Raw genomic sequence first — 16,659 nt, forward strand, 5'->3', positions numbered from 1 at the left:
CAGTTGGCCTTTTGCCACACCAATGATGGAGATATTTTGGTGATGGAAGCCCATCATACAGTAAGTCACTCAGACGATAGAGCTGATCTTACGAGCTTTAATTTCTCATAGCTCTATCAGGCTGGTCGTTCTCCTCTCCATACTTTCCCCATGCTTAGAAAGAGCAGCTTTTCTTGCAACCTTCACTTTTTGACGCAGCTCCTTGACCACCAGTGTCCTGCGTTCCGATGCTGTGGCCTTTCTCCAAGTTGGTTCACTTGCTTTTAGGCCAAAACCACTTCTTGCCTGCTGGACCTGTCCCACAATATCCTTGTGCCTCAGGGATGATGTAGCTTGCTGCAATTCATCAGATGGGGTCCACTTCCAGTAATACTCGTGGCAATGCAGCATTATTGATCTTTACTGAAGTTGTCTCCAGACTTCTTTATCGTCACCTGAAGTCTACTTTAGAACATCTGTATTCAGTTGGAGTGGGGAGAGGCAATTCCAGTACCCCTTTGCCATAGAAGTTCATTATGATGGGGCATCATGGAAGATTGAACCACTTTTTCACATATGACTTGTCATGTGATCAAGATTGTACCATTCTGTCTATATGGGGGTAGCCTACGGCTGCTGCTGAGCATGCATTTTTAGACAGAATAACTGTTTTTGTTAGACATAGCCTATGTGTAGTGTTAATCGGTATTTTTTTCCTCTGGTGGGAGAGCCCTCAGGGCTTTAAAAGGAAGCTTTTTTCCAGCCCTGAGTTAGTTAGCATTGGAGTAAATGTCCCTCAAATAGAGAACAATAAATGAAATGCTGTGTTTTTGTCATTTTTTAAAATTATTTTATTGACACCATATGTCACCTTTTCTTTGATACAGCCTATATTTTCCCAACATTTTTGAAGGGATTGTAATGGCACCCCACAACAGTCGCCATGTCTTTCAAGCTTGACACTGCTGTTTACACCTGTTGGGCCAAGATTTGTATTAAGTCCCTGTTAACTATTTATGCTCTTTTCCTTTAGCTGGTTTGGACCACCTCACACCGTGTTTGTGCCCGAAGACAGTGACTCCCAACCTTTTTGGACCCATGGACCAGCTCGTGTTCCTAAAATTATCAGGCTGACCATGATGGGGATCCACTTTATCTTATTACTTATGTACTGTGTAAAACTAAGACAGGAACAACATCAAATTAAAAGAACAAAATGAATACAGACCCACCATCCACAAGTACGAGCCTGGAGTTTGTTTTTCAGAGAGATTATACGTCGCTGTTTGATTTGTGTGGTAAAAAGCAATGTGCTAGCATAAATTAAATAAAAGTTCTGCACATAACAAATATGCACATTAGCACTCAATAATGTAATCAAATCATACATTTATGCATTACCACATAGTATCAGCATTTGGGGCCGAAATATGCGGTGAAAGAAAAACGTTGAAAACACAGTATAGAAGTCTATCTGTGCAGAGTGGGAGAAAGTTAGCGCACGCACAATGGTGCGTTCAAGGACCATCAAACAAAGTGGAATGGGTCGCCACTCGCAGCATACAACATAACCATGCAAAAACGTTGGGATTTCTAACTGTATATTATTTTGTGAATAAAATAATGGCCCATATTTCCAAAATTGATATACATTTACATTCAATTTGATGTAGTTATTTACAAATAATTTTTTTTAAGTGTATTTTTTCTTTTTATCATTGCGCCTGAAAGTTTTCCCCGGCCGGTATCGGTCCGTGGGTGGGGACTGTTTGGGACCCCTGCCCTAAGACACCAATCCACCCTAAGAGACCGATTTCTCACCTAAGTTTAATGGGAACATTACACCTACACATAAGGATAAATAAAAGGACATAGCGACACAAAGACAATGATCGCTGTAGGTTTGATCCATGATCCATTTCGATTTCAAACTAAACGATTCAAACTACAATGGACCAATCTGTGTGAGCATGTCTATGTCTTTTTGCGCTCTGTCTCTCTGCCTATACTGTATAGATGAGGCTCTCACCTCGAGGCAAGCCGATCCTCTTAATGTAATACCTCTGCCTAATCTCAGAAGCGTATCAGAGGGAGCCTGGAGCGCTAGACACCAATAGGTTCACACAAATGGGATCGAGTCAAAACCCCTTAATCCTCACTGAACTGTAAATAGGGAGAGCATTACAGTAGCTACATATGCCGAGAGAGCATGTGCTACAGATGTAGATTTCACACAGAGAGACGGAGAGATAGCCGCCATGAACTGAAACAAAAAGTAATATAACGTGCTGTACAATAGATCTTATTCAAGATTCAGCATTTGTTTGCAGATTTTTAATCAAAACACTATTTTTTTTTGTTTGTGAGAAAACCTGCCATTTTGTGCTTATAATCACCCTAAGTAGGCTATTTATTAGTGGAATCACAAACCAACAGAATGTTATCAACCTAAATGCCTACCTCACTCACAGTGCCCGCAAGGCATGCTGGGAAGCACAGGACAGGAGGTCACCCAGCATGCCTTGTGGCTTACTGTATGAATTAATACTATTGTTTTGCATGTATATACAGTATGTGTGTAGTCGTTTATTTTCATACCCCTATAGTCCATGTTATTTTTTGTTGTACAGTGCGCGAGGGAGGCCTTCGGTTTGATGACCTCCTGTAAGTTTGTGTGTGTATCGGTTTAAGTGTCAAGCAAATTTCCTACTAATAGACGGCCCTTCCTCAAGCATATTGTTATTGTGTACAGTAGGGCCGAGGCTTCAATAAAGTCTGAGTGCCTAAATTGTTTTCCCCAGCGAATTATGAGAATCTAAAGCAGGGGTTTCAAACTCGCGGCCTGTGGGCCATTTGCGGCCCACCAAATCGTATCTTGCGGCCCGGGACTGGACATCAAAGAGTAGTGTAACTGCAGCACGCAACATCCGGGCCAGCTCAGTGTTACTTCCATACTTACAGGGGCAAGTAAACACCAACACTGAACTAACACTGGTGTTATCACATGGATGTATTGTGAATTGTATCGTATCGTGAGGTACCTTGAGATTCCCAGCCCTACTCCCAATACTTGATGCGGCCCAGCCTCACTCAGACTCTACCTCCACTGGCCCCCAGAGAAATTGAGTTTGAGACCCCTGATCTAAAGTATTCAGTGTTACAGCAGTAGTAGCGTTTGTAATACTTGATGAAATACATTTTAAAACATTTTAAGACGTTTTTCTGCAAAGGTGTCAGTGTGATTATGAGAATGCGGTGCAAAAACTACTTCCATGAAACTTTGTGAATGCGTAGGGCGTGGACCAACGAAGACCCCATTATGAGATGGAGCACATCCATAAATTATTTGTTGCCGTTTGTGTACTTTGCAAGATAAAAATATAGATTTTATGGTGCTAAATTATGATTCTTGGCCTGGGGTAGGGCTGATTTTCACTCGCTGCTATTGTGCTTCTCTGATGTCAAGGTTTATTTTTCATTAAAAAAAAAAATTAATTCATTAATCAATCGCCCTGAGCTCTGCTGAAAAAAAAAACATGCCTTGAGACCCACAGGCTAAAATTCCAACACATAACTGGCTTACTGGCTAATATCAGACCTGAAATTGACTGTGACCAGTGGTGAACTTTACTGTACCAGTGTGCACCTGATTTAATCATGTTATCATATTATTTGATGGATCAATGATGAAAATGTGACCCATTTTGAAAGTCAAGCGGGATGGGGGACCATTAAATCTCCCATACAGCTGAGATGTGCAAGAAGAATGAGATGTAATTACACCTTAAATGCCTCATTACTATGTAAGTGTTGTGAGAAGCTGCATTACTGAGAGGCTGTAGCGTAAAGGATAGATTAGGTATTTGAGCTCTCTATATAAATAATCTTCATTATACGTATTTGTGTATATGTATGTCATGATCTAAAAACACACACACACCAGCATTTTTTTTAATGGAAACTCGTCAGGCAAGAGTTGAAGGACAGGCATTGTCCTGCAGTGACACCCAGAGGCTGCAATCAGTACTGCCTAAACTAAATAAAAAGAAAAGTATAAACCAGCTAGTTGTATATACTGTAGGCTGAAATACAAATACAAGAGTGAAGGATATTTTTATCATTTTCCAACATGTTAACCAACCATGTACGTACCAAACTGACAGCGTGTCCAAACTGCAGGCTGCATCCAGAAAAACTGTGGAGAGGATACATTTTGTACATTAACTCCTTTCCAGTCTTTGACTTTTTCTGCATGCGCAGAATAATGTGTGGCGTCGCACTCTTTCAAATCACCTCCGAAAGGGCAGACTTCGAACTGCATACGAGTCTTTAAAAGGAAAATTGGTGAAGTTAAACCAGATTTATGATCGATAATGTTCGCTATGATTTTGCCTTGTGCCAGCACGTTGTTTTTCCATCTGTAAGGAAGGCAGCCGCTTTCAAAGCGAAAGTAAACATGACACCACCGTCCTATTGGTGGAAAAACGCTTGTCATCAGCGAATCAACTCGTGAACAGCCATTTGGTTGCAGAGGGAAGGGGTCAAATGTGAGCAGTGAAAGTGCCATCAGTGCCATCACAGGCCAACTGATGCAAGGGTGCACATCATGGCTTTCAAAGGCCAAAACTTTTTCCCTCTGGAAGATCAATGTTGTTTTATTCAGCCTTCTTGAAGTGGACTAAAATTTGTTTGTTTTTAAAGGGCCACACTATTTGTTGTGTACAATATTAGTAAATTGTAGCTGCCTGATGCCTTGCCTGGCTTTGAAGGTAACTAATCGTTATAATAACTATTAGACCACATTTATCGTTGTTTGTTTGCTAAATTTGTACATACGTTTTTTGAATTATATTTTTGATTATTGCATTTTAACATATATTATAACAAGGTTCATTACATTTTTACACACACACACACACACACACACACAAAAATCTAAATGTCCCTCCTCAAGTATTCTAGTACACTGTGTCCAAATGAAAAACCAAGCAAGGCATGACAAACAGTTGGTGAGATATAGAGGTCAACACAAAAGTACAGAAAGACGCTAAAAACTACCCTAGACTCGAAAAGGTTAAAGATAACTAAAACCAGTCCAAAGAAGGTCGTTACATGCTAAGGCAGGGGTCTTCGGTTAAAATTGAGTATGGTCCGTTTATGCAGTTGGTTTCCAGCGAAGGTCCGAATCTTATTTTGCCTTAAATTGCGTCAAACAGACTAGCTCATATGAATATCAAATGAAAGAACCCTGCACATCACCCTAGGCCCGTGCTTCTGAAATAGTGGTTGGTGAACTGCTGCTTGGTGAACTGTCATGGTGGATGTGAGTGTTAGTGCAGACCTGCTAACATGTATGAATTTGTCGTACTCAGCGTGCAGTTTGAATATCAAAATCAGAATCAGCTTTATATGCTTACACAAACTAGGAAGGTGAATTTGGTTAAATTAGCTCTCACTGTACATACACAAAGATGCTTAAGAAAAAAAAATATTAAGAAGTAAATATGTTTGTGTGCTTAACTGCTGTCAATTTTGTTGCATTTTGCTGGTTTCAGTTTCCAGTTGAGTCTGCACAGTACAGATAAATAAATGGATATTATTGTAACGGATGCCAGCCAGTGTACGTTGGTAAACCTCACTCCCTCTGCCTCAAGGGCTGCGCTGAAAACGCGGCCGACAGCCCGGGCTTTTAGTCGCGTGGTCAGCGCCCTCGCCTCCCATTACGACCGTGGTGTGTTCGAGCCCCGGTGAGGGCAGGGGCGAAACAGGGCGGGTTACGTTTCTCAATCGTGTTTCAATTCAGGGGGGTGCGAAAATATTTCTCTACCGCAGAGGGAGCATGGCAGAAAATAACTTGACAACCACTGCCCTACAACACACTTATTTTGGCACCTAAATTGCATTTAAAATAAAACCGGAGGAAACTGCACATACATAATAAAAAGTACTGTACTGTGTAATGAATGAACACAGCAGGCTTATTTTTAAGTTAAAGGGGACCTATTATACTAATTTTCGGGCCTTTATATTGAGTTCTGTACTCCTATAGAGCAGCTACACATGATAACACGCACAAAAAGCTTTTTAGAGCTTCCAGACTCTTCACCTTTTCCTGCAGTGTTTCCTGCGTCCCGCCCAAACGGTCTGTATAATTTACTCCACCCCCGCCCTCCTCCAAGTACGCCTCCCGCCAGCGCTCCCGTAGACTTTTAGACGGCTGCCGAACCCCTTTTTTGCGATTACTTACACGAAATAAACTCAGGACACTGATAAATTGTTACTTACAGCTTGCTGTTGTGACTCTTTAACACGACCGAGTAACGTTGGAAAGGCGTCCGACTTCAGCAACAGTTTGGCGGATAGTCCAGCTTGGTATTGGCCCATGCTCACATAACAGTCCCGTGTGAGATGTCGTTGACAGATGAGCATATTTTTCTCTTCCTGGCCGGGAATCAGCAACTCCAACAACTTCTGCCTGATTCTTGCCTCTTTAGGCACACCCGAACAAACATTTCCTGGGAGCCATACGTGCTAACATGCTAACAGCGGGAGGAGGGCAGGCCTACTGCGTTTGCCTGGGCATGCCCATATAAGGAAGTCCGGGTTGCATTAACGTCAATGAAACTTGGTGTTTTAAAAAACTCTGTAAAACGCAGCGTGAAGAGCCGTCCAAAACTGATTTCTCATTTCCAAATGCGCAAACTTCGTTGGCATCATTTAACACGAGAATACAACATTGTAACAACATTTATAGGTCAGAAAAGAGGAAAAGCACAATAGGTCCCATTTTTAAATACAACTGCACAGGTTTTTCTCGGGGGAAAAAATTATGTTAAATAATAACAATTGAATAAGTGTCTCTTTTACAGAAAAGCTGCCACAGCACATTGCTTACCTTTGACTAGGAGCTTTAATTGACCACGATTCCTTAAAGGAATTCATTTCATTTTTACAAAGGATTTAATTGCTGACGGCCAATAAAAAAATATTAAAAAAAAAAAAATTATAGGCCAAAAATGGCCTATGGGCTGCACTTTGGACATTACTGATGTAAGGTTAGTGGAGGCTGTCAGGTAACTTACGTTTTACCTCACCAAGTATGACAAGTTGTTGCGCATGTGCTCAGAAGATGAGTGACTTGAGTGAACGGAGTACCCAATCCATGACCCATGAGAACAGTAAAAGAAATGGAGTTCCCCATCACTAATAAGTACAATGCACAATGAAAGAGCTGAGAAGAAACGATGCTTTCAGATTGATACACGTACCTTTGGCTTTTATTAACAACACGATAAAATACCATCATGTGACAGAGATCACCTGCCTCCAATCATTCAATGATTAAAAAAAACAAAACATCTGTATACAGTAACACCAGCATGACCAAGACACAGTAACAGAACAGTATTTCGGGTTTGGCTTAGAAGAATGTCGCAGATATCTTAAATAGATTTTAGGGCTAAAGAAAGGACAAGTTTAATGTAAACAATACACATATCCATGCAGACACACACAAAGTTGTAAAAGATTGAAAAAAAAAAAAAAAGTAGTCCACCAAGAGCTACATGCAGAATATCAGGATAATCATAGGGGGAAGTTTTTTTTCTAATAATTTTTTGTTTGGTTTTTTTTAGATAGATGAACAACTTATATAATCACATGTTGAAAACAGTTTAAAAGATTTTGAATGTAGTCGCGGAGAAACCAAGTACATTGCATAAGACACTTACTAATGGCCGACCACACTGTTATCGTAACATCCCTCCCTTACTTCTAATAAAATATTTAAAAGTGTGAACATTTGACAGGAAACACACTAATTTCAAGTGCTCTGTGAGCGCGGAGCAAAAACCTGGAAACGGAATTGGTGGTGTTGGGGGGTGAGTGTGTGGTCTTTGTATAGGGAACTAATTGTTAAAAAAAATAAAGCTTTTGTTTTAAAAATCCTGAGATAAATTAAATAAATGACTGTCAAAAACGGCAGTTGTTTTGCATAACAGAGTCTGTGCATAGAGGATGACCAAGCGCCTCGGTTCTTACGTCACTTTCAAAGGCACTTATGTATCCATAGGAAGATATCATCTCCACTTAGTTGTTTCTCTTTAGCAGCGTTGTTGCAGATTGTGCTCCTTTAAACTGCAATTCCCAAAATGATTCAGGCCCTCCATCAAATGTTTTCAGCTGCTCTTTCGGGAGCCTCCCTGATAGTGTTCTGGGGGCCACCTCGGCCTGTGGGGCGTCTCCGAATGCTCCGCCCAGAAGCGATGAGGTCAGCATAGCCACGAGAGTGTGAGAAGGCGTAGCCAGAGCGACGGGAACGCCCGCCACGCTGGAAAGCGGGTCTCTTTTTCCTCGCCTCCTGTTGCATTTCCAACTCATACTTCTTTCTGTTTCTTTGGACCTGGAGGGTAGGAACATGGAGGAGAGTTTTACGCTATTGCAGTTGACAAAATTCAGATTCATATCACTTAAGTATATTTTAAAGACCTGTTTTTTGATATGGAATCTTTCAAACAAGTCTATTCCTTCAGTCTGATCATTTCATTGTTTCTGTACTGAAGAAAATCTTGAGACTTTGTAATCGTGCATTTATGGGTACCAGTTTTTCATTTTTATGATTCAGATTGTTTCTGTTGTGTAATGAGCAAATACAGTAGAATCACAATAGAACTGGATGACTGACATAGACATAAGCGGTTGTCGACATAACCAAAATCAAAACCGAAACAAGCAATGGTCCGTTTCTGTTGACCTTCAAAATAAGCAGTTGTCAACATAACCAAAATCAAAAGCGAAACAAAGAATGGTCAGTTTTGGTTTCAATTTTGGAAACTGACCATTAGTTTCGGTTTGGATTTTGGTTTTGTCGACAACTGCTTATGTTGACATCAACCGAAACTGACCTTTGCTTGATTCGGTTTTGATTTTGTCAACATAACCAAAATACGTAGCTGACCAACGTCAACATAAGCAGTTCTCGACAAAACCAAAATCAAAACAAGCAGTGGTCAGTTTCAGTTGAAGTCAATATGTCAGTATCGGTTATAACGACAACCGCTTATGTCAACATTAGTCAGCTAATCCGAGGGGCATCCGACAGTGGTCATTGTTTGTTGACGTCAACATAAGCGGTTGTCAGCCTAACCAAAATCAAAACCGAAACAAGCAACGGTCAGTTATGGTTGACGTCCACATGTCCGCTTCGGTTATGACGACAACCGTTTATGTTGACGTCAGTCACCTATTTGGGTCGACATAAGCGGTTGTCGACATAACCAAAATATGTGGCTGACAGCTGTTTTGACCTTACCACTTTTAGATCTCCTTGGATACCTCCTACTGGACCGGTTTTGACTGAAACTGACCAATGCTTGTTTCGGTTATGTCAACAACCACTTATGTTGATGTCAGTCAGCCGGTAGCATAACCAAAATCATTGAAATTGTGGTTTTCTGCAGAAACTGGATTAATTTCCCATTTAAAGTCCTGAAAAGGCCTGGTAGTTTGGCTTCACCTTGTCTCCTATGGAGGGCCAGATGATTTTATGGAGGAACTGGATGCAGATGACAGGCAGCAGGCTGATGCCCACTGTGAGGATGATGGTTAACCACAAGTAAGGCTGGCGAAGAGCATTTGACGCCGCCCCTACGAGACAGGACACATGGATGGTTAGTGACAAAAGAACTGAGTTTGGAGTGCGGTATGTAAACCCATTCTTCATACTAAACTGAAGCCGTATATGCTGACTCACTGACCTGTGAAGGTGAAAAATTGGGGGAAAATGACATGTATTCCCGCACTGTGCAAGTCAAACATTATTCCAAAGTAGATGGCTATGCTTCCCAAAACGGCAAAACAGTTGACAAAGGTCCAGTAGGAGGTATCCAGGGAGATCTAAAAGTGGTAAGACATGACATGTTAGCATTAATCAAGACATACTGGGTATAAAGTTAAAAAATGACCTATCCAAATCTACACGGTCTAACATGAATGATCTTGGTATGAAAGTAAAAGGGACACTTTGGTGGTAACTGGAGACCAGGGGTGTCCAAACCCAAACCAAAAAGAAAGATGTGCAGACTGTGATACATTTTGTCCATTAAAGATGCTAACATTAATACTAATACCAAGCCAATGTCATGTCCTATGTCAACAGTGGATCCCTGCATATTCACGATTCAGTGGATTTTTTATCAAAACTTTTTTTGTATTTGTGGTAAATCCTGCCTTAATGTGCTTTTAATCTCCATAATTGGGACTTTTTTGGTAGAAAATCCATCAGATTTACCCTAAAGTGGTGATAATTTAGGAAGTTGCTTTGCGGGTTATAAATGCTAGCATTGTTTTGCATGCATATTACATTGTATGTTCCACATGTGTTACTTGTTGCGTTATATTTGGTTGCACCGTGAGTGAGGTAGGCGTTTGGGTTGATGACCTCCTGTTGCAATACAAGAATATCTCTTGTGCTAATCTCGTTGAATCTCATCTTCTAATAAATACTTGCAGGCGACCGAGTCACTCTGCGAGAGACTAACCTGCAGATTGACGGTAAAAATCAGCGATGAAGCAGTGACCACAGCAAATGACTGGTAGTCTGAGGGGGCTTCACCATCTTGCCCCATGGTCTGCAGGAATGCTCCGTATGGGATGAAGAAGGTGATGAGGGAGACAAAGATGCCGTGGAACAAGCTGATGAAGAAGTTCTTGTAGTTAAACAACGTCCCCTGCTGGCCGGGCAGATACAACTTGGGAAACTTGAGACTCAGTCTGTCATTAACATCCTGCAGAAAACACAAATGTTAAAAAACAATAAAGGCGGTCAGCTCAAAGAAGGGCATCAGTGTGCATGTATGGTCTACACAGAAGTGATAGGCTACACACAAAATGTTAGTCACAGATCCTCTATTTCCTGGAAAATTGTCAACTGCAAAGTTTTGTTCTTGGGTTTTCTGTAAGCGTGAACAGAGCGGACTTGCTGTCCGGTCGGTTCAAGTGGCAACAGTTGAATATAGCTCTAGAGTCAAACTTCGATTTTCGTATTCCTCAGTTTGAATATGATTCGGTTTTCATCAAATAGTTTGCCTCGGTGTTCGCACAATGTCTCGGTTTTCGTAGAACATTGCACTTAAACAAGTCTGTTTGCCATGCACTGTATCGTTCCACGAAACCAAATGCCCAAACAAAGCACCCCTATGTGTGGCTGACTCACTGTCTGGCCATTTTTGAATTGAGTCCATTTGTCATTTATAATTATTTTGCATTGTTTGCTGCATGTAAAATTCTTCTCTATAAAATGTATTTTTGTTAATATTTTTGCGTGACTGGAAGGGATTAATTGGATTTACATTATTTCCTATAGGAAAAAAAATTCCTCGATTTTCGTACATTTCGGTTTTCGTTGGACCTTTTCAAACAAATTCATGACGAAAACCGATGTACCACGGTATAGGCGCTAACTGAAACCTAATTCCCATCAATCCCTTCTAATTCCAGGATGTTTTGGCTAAAATATCTTTTTAAAAAATTGTACCTAAAGTAGAGCTGGAACTGAACCATTTGGAGTGGAGACACGGCTTTTTTCAACAACAGTCCGAGCCTGTCTAAGTGGTACTAACACTGAGCAATGGGAGTTTGAATACACTGAAAAAGAAGGACTTTTTATTCGGTTCACCTGTGTTTTTTTCCAGAAACACATGCCTTCAAAATAACTAGTTTGGTGGTATGGACTGGAAAATAAAATGGGGGGTTACTTGAGTCTTTACATAATCCCACTTCAAATTCCACAATGGTACTACAAAAATTCAGATTTTTATATTCCAAAGTTGTGCCATTTGGAGACCGTTGGTGACACTTGGTCAAAGTCTTGGTGGAAAGTCTTCACTAAATCCAAAGACCGTTTTGTCTCCCCAACCAGCATATCTGTGTTTTTACGATTTCATTGGCTATTCAGTGCTTCAGTCATCATTAAGATTCAATGTAATTAGAAAAGGGACTGGTAGTTTTCTGCACACAGAAGTTGATTGGCTCATGTGCCACGGCAGACAGGGTACACAGTTGTCTGTTAGGGTCGTGTGACGTGCTCATCAAAAGCTCAAATGTCGGAGTTGTTTGAGTGGCACGATGTGGCTGATGCATCCAGGCTAACTAGGCAGATTTATGATCAACGTTATGCATCATTGCCAATGAAACAGGACCATTTTTGTCTGTCTTTTATCTGTGTCAGAAGGGGGTAATCGGTGCAGTTCAGTTCAGATCACCACAGCACAGTTTGAAAAGATAAACCCCGATCAGACTTGATCGCTACAGTATGTAGTCGTCAGACTGGATAGCAATACACAATTTAAACCCATGGAATTCATAAAGAACACTGAACCAAACTGTACTTATGACAGGAAACAAGGATTTGAAGTGTAATGGGGCTTAGGGCCCATTTTCACCAATTCAAAATACATTACATTCTGTAGTGTATCTACTGTACATATGTCTTTTATGTTTCTATTTTTTTAAAAAGCGATTAGTATCACCTTTTTCAGACGATATCAACTGCAGTGGTAAAACACATACATAGAGTGGAACGAGACACAATGCACTATGTTGCTGACAAAGAATCTTCTAATGGAAAGAACATAAAACACACCTTGAATGCACTTAGGTGACGCTGAGTCACGCTAGTATGTCACTCTGTTTACAAGGCGGACACACCCCACAGTGGAAACTCAAGCAAGATCACACGAAACACTCCTCTTACAAACTGTAATGTGATCCGTAACGTACGGTGGCTCAAGTAGGTAAACATTTTAGACACTTCAGGATAATTAATATCAAACCAAACTTCTCTGAACGCCACAGCTCTGTGATCTAAATCTCTATGAGAATGTTGTTTTCCTTACCTGGTCAAGGAGTCCAACTAGAAGAACAGGTAAGCTGCTGTAACAAAGATTATAGAGCGTGATGAACCAGTCCTCGTAGGCCACCTACGGAGAAAGGCATTGACGGAGGTTAATGGTTAATGTAGGTTAAAGTGCATTTACAGTAGACAAGGTATTGACCTGTGCAGAGTACCCGCTGAAGAAAGAGTACCAGAAATGGACCAAGGTGAAGGCAAAGTTCTTGAAGAAGAAGAACCGGAGGAACTTGCACATTCTAATGTAAGACCAGCGCCCGTGTACCAGCAGGAGGCGCTGCAGGTAGCGGAACTGAGCAAAAGCAAAGTCACTGGACATCACAGCCTGCATCCCCTCCTGACCACTGATACCAACACCGATGTCCGCCGCTAGAGAGACAGTAGATGGAGAAAAAGATGTTTATAAATAGAAAAAAACTGATATTGTGCCATTTAATATGACCAGAAGATAATGGCTTGCATACTTTTAATCATGTTGACGTCATTGGCACCGTCTCCAATGGACAAGGTGATAGCCTTCTTATACTTCTTTACCAAACTGACCACGTTAGCTTTCTGCTTGGGTGTGACACGACAGCAGATAACAGCCTCGCATTCACACGCCATGTCCACGAAGTCAATCTGTCCAAGAAAAAGACCATTTCTTGCCTGCGATCGTTTAAACCATCCCACCCAACAATATATCTTATTTACCTGTCTCATCTCTTTCTCCCAGTCGTTCATAGGCTGTCCATCCTGAGGGCTGCTCGGAGGCGGTCGCTTTCCCAGACGACGAAGACGCAAACGGCGGCGTTTCTTTTTCTTCTCATACAAAATCTCGTTCTGGGAAAGTGGCGGGAAAATAAGAATTGGTACCAATTTATAATAATGATACCATAGCAAACGGTGTATAAAGGCTATCTTTGGGTCATTTTAACTGTTACCAGTTCTTGATAATTGCATGACAATAGTCAATAAATCGGGGTGTCCAAAACTCCAAATTGTAGCCCACGGACCATTTGTGGCCCGCAACTAGTTCTTTGTTGGCCCTTGGCACATTCTAAAACGCATAATTAATCAAGAAAGCAAAAAAAATGGGGGGGAGCAAAATGTTTGAAAGTTGAAATATTGATACTGACATTCATTTTGTTTTTTATAATGTTACAACTTTTTTAAATATAACATATCTTTTCTTATATTATAAATATAATTCGATTATAATTTCAACTCTATGCTACTAAAATTAAATTGTTTTTCCTCCTAATATTAAGACTTTATTCTTTATTCTAAAATATTACCTTTTTTCAGTTAGACTACAACAATAATTTGACTTTATTCTTGCTGTTGTTTTTTTTTTTTTTTAAATTTTCCAACTATTTCAACTTTCTTCTTGTAAATTTTCTTCTCATAATTATGACTGTAATACCATAACTATTCTTGTCACATGTAGCTTTTCCGCAAACCTAATTTTCCAAATATTACGTTATTCACTGTTTTTTTTTTCAGAATATTACGACTTTGTCTCTTTAATATTGCAACTTTATTCTCCTAAAACTCCTAAACTCTCCTAAAACTTTTTCCCGTTTGATTGTAACTTTTTTTTGTCTAATTATTTTTTACTTTCTGCTTGTAAAATTATTGCTGATTATTACATTTTACATTTTTGCCGTTGTGTTTTTTTTTTGTTTTTTTTAAATTTATATATACATTTTAAAAATATTTTTAGAATGTGCCACGGGCCAATAAAAACACAGCCGCAGGCTGCAAATGGCACCACCATGCCACACTTTGGACACCCTTGTCTTAGCATATCTCCATGGGTTGGTTTTAGCCCTTTGTACAAAATTCAAAATATCATAAAAAAGAAGAAAAAGTTTGGCCATGAAATAGATAGCAGCTTGATACATTTCATAATATCATTGTTAACCTTCACAATCCCTTTCCGGAGATGTTCTTATTGTAGAGTTATCCAACTAAGTTCCTCCTTACAGCGTGGAACATTTATATCAAAAAAGAACAGAATCTCAATTATAAATGACACCAATCAATCATGAATCACAACTCACCAGCCATCCTCCGGTGATGATCAGTGCGTTTTTGCCCGGCTCAGGGAAAAATGGTTCTGCAGGTCTCTTTCTGCCTCGACTCAGAGCCGGAGGCTCGGTTCTCCTGTTTGCCTGACGGAGGCTCAGCTTCTCACTGGAGACACACAGCAAATAAATGCAGTGTTGACGTGATGGTATAGCATAGATTTAGATTTAGTCATTCATTTTCTGTTTGCTGTTTAGAGTCGTGTGTGCGCTGGAGCCTATGCCAGCGGACGTTGGACAAGAGGCAGGGTAGACCCTGGACCATACCTGTCGACCCTCCCATACTCCCTGGGAAACTCCCGTATTTTGCCCTTCTTTCCCAGCCCCCTGCTGTTTGATTTTTTTCTTTCCTGAAAAAAATCCACTCACTTGACGTCCTCCCCATAGTGGATGTGCATGTCATCGGTCAGAAGGGAGCACGAGTAGCCGATGTTTTCTGCAGTTTCTAGACAAAAAAAGGCAAAATCTTTTAAAAAAAAAAAAAAAAACACACGCACGCACAAAATCGTCTCCTTAATGTTTAATTTCAAACTGACTATTTAATCAAATCAGTTTCCGTAAAACTCCACTAAACGTGAACCACTGTTTGTGTTTCCTGTATATATGGCCCTTTTTTCATATTTCTACTACCTTTCTTATCTCCAGTCAAGACCCAGATCTTGATGTCGGCCTTGGCCAGCTTAGCAATGGTCTCTGGTACTCCATCCTGCAGTTTGTCCTCAATGGCTGTCGCTCCAATCAACTGGACAGAAAATCTGATTTCTTTATATGTTTTTGTACGTCACACATTTTCGTAAAAAGCACGGAATTTCAGTGAGAATGTTTGTTTTAAACGTATATAGTTCATCCACGCTTTTTGCGAGAGTTTGGTTCAGGACCCACTTGCGCTTAGCGAAAATCTCTGCGTAATTGATAGCCCATAAGAAATCTCAATGTTTGACACACGGCTCGCTCACCACCACCCTCCCACCGCTCCTCAACCCCCCTGCCATTGTTCACTCGCAACACAATCTCAGTTCTAAGCCCTAAATATGCTTCACGCTTCACATATACACTACCTGTATATGTGAGTATGCACTGATAATGTAAGATGATTCACAGACAGATGGATTTATACGCTTTTGGCAGCTATAAGTTTCACTTTTGCGTCTCAGCACTCAGCTATGGTGCGTTCAAGGATTGCCAAACAAGGTGTGAAATCTCAATGCTTGAGAAAAAAAACATGTGTGAAGCATAATGACTTCAACATTTTAAAACATCAACATGTGAGCTTTCTAACAGTGGTAGATGTACGCTGTACATTTTATTTTATTATTAATTTCGCAGCTTCACTCTATCACGTTTTTTCAAAAATATATTAACGAATCATGCTGTTTTGTGGTTATGCAAATTGTATTATACCTATTAAATTTGGTATTTTTAAGCATAAAAAGGATTAAATGAACTAAAATACAAATATAAGGCATTCAGAAGAGGCATTCAAAGACACCGAGATGATATGTAGTATTCTACACTGGTCAGTTATGTTACTTTAATGTTCAGTGAGACATACAAGCACCAGAATTGCTCGCCAGAACAAGAGACTTTTATTGCAGGTTTGAATTATAATAATTTCCAAACTGTTGCAGGTTGCGGGCTGTTGCCGCCGTACCCACGCCAACCTAAATCTCAACTCTGAATCCCCCGACGTCAGTCCCAGTCCTC

General features: G+C 40.4%; 1 protein-coding gene and 1 long non-coding RNA gene across 2 annotated transcripts in view; both read right to left on the reverse strand.

The window, feature by feature from the left end:
• Positions 1–3,539: 3,539 nt before the first annotated feature.
• LOC129170196 (uncharacterized) lies at positions 3,540–6,560 on the reverse strand. The gene is made up of 3 exons (XR_008566545.1): positions 6,265–6,560; positions 4,132–4,174; positions 3,540–4,014 (listed from the first exon to the last, which is right to left on the reverse strand). It is a non-coding gene; the product is annotated as an uncharacterized LOC129170196 (long non-coding RNA).
• A 674-nt stretch (positions 6,561–7,234) lies between these two features.
• The window catches only part of atp8b1 (ATPase phospholipid transporting 8B1), a 32,310-nt gene continuing 22,885 nt past the window's right edge, over positions 7,235–16,659 (reverse strand). The window contains exons 20-30 of the mRNA XM_054757483.1: positions 15,586–15,697; positions 15,325–15,400; positions 14,932–15,064; positions 13,580–13,708; positions 13,351–13,507; positions 13,032–13,255; positions 12,873–12,956; positions 10,518–10,763; positions 9,735–9,873; positions 9,494–9,624; positions 7,235–8,380 (exon numbers count right to left, since the gene is read on the reverse strand). Coding sequence (XP_054613458.1) covers positions 8,147–8,380; positions 9,494–9,624; positions 9,735–9,873; positions 10,518–10,763; positions 12,873–12,956; positions 13,032–13,255; positions 13,351–13,507; positions 13,580–13,708; positions 14,932–15,064; positions 15,325–15,400; positions 15,586–15,697 — 1,665 coding nt within the window. The 3' untranslated portion in view covers positions 7,235–8,146. The remainder of the gene's footprint in view (positions 8,381–9,493; positions 9,625–9,734; positions 9,874–10,517; positions 10,764–12,872; positions 12,957–13,031; positions 13,256–13,350; positions 13,508–13,579; positions 13,709–14,931; positions 15,065–15,324; positions 15,401–15,585; positions 15,698–16,659) is intronic.

This window comes from Dunckerocampus dactyliophorus, chromosome 17 (genome assembly GCF_027744805.1).
Source record: "Dunckerocampus dactyliophorus isolate RoL2022-P2 chromosome 17, RoL_Ddac_1.1, whole genome shotgun sequence".
Classification (NCBI taxonomy): Eukaryota; Metazoa; Chordata; class Actinopteri; order Syngnathiformes; family Syngnathidae; genus Dunckerocampus; species Dunckerocampus dactyliophorus.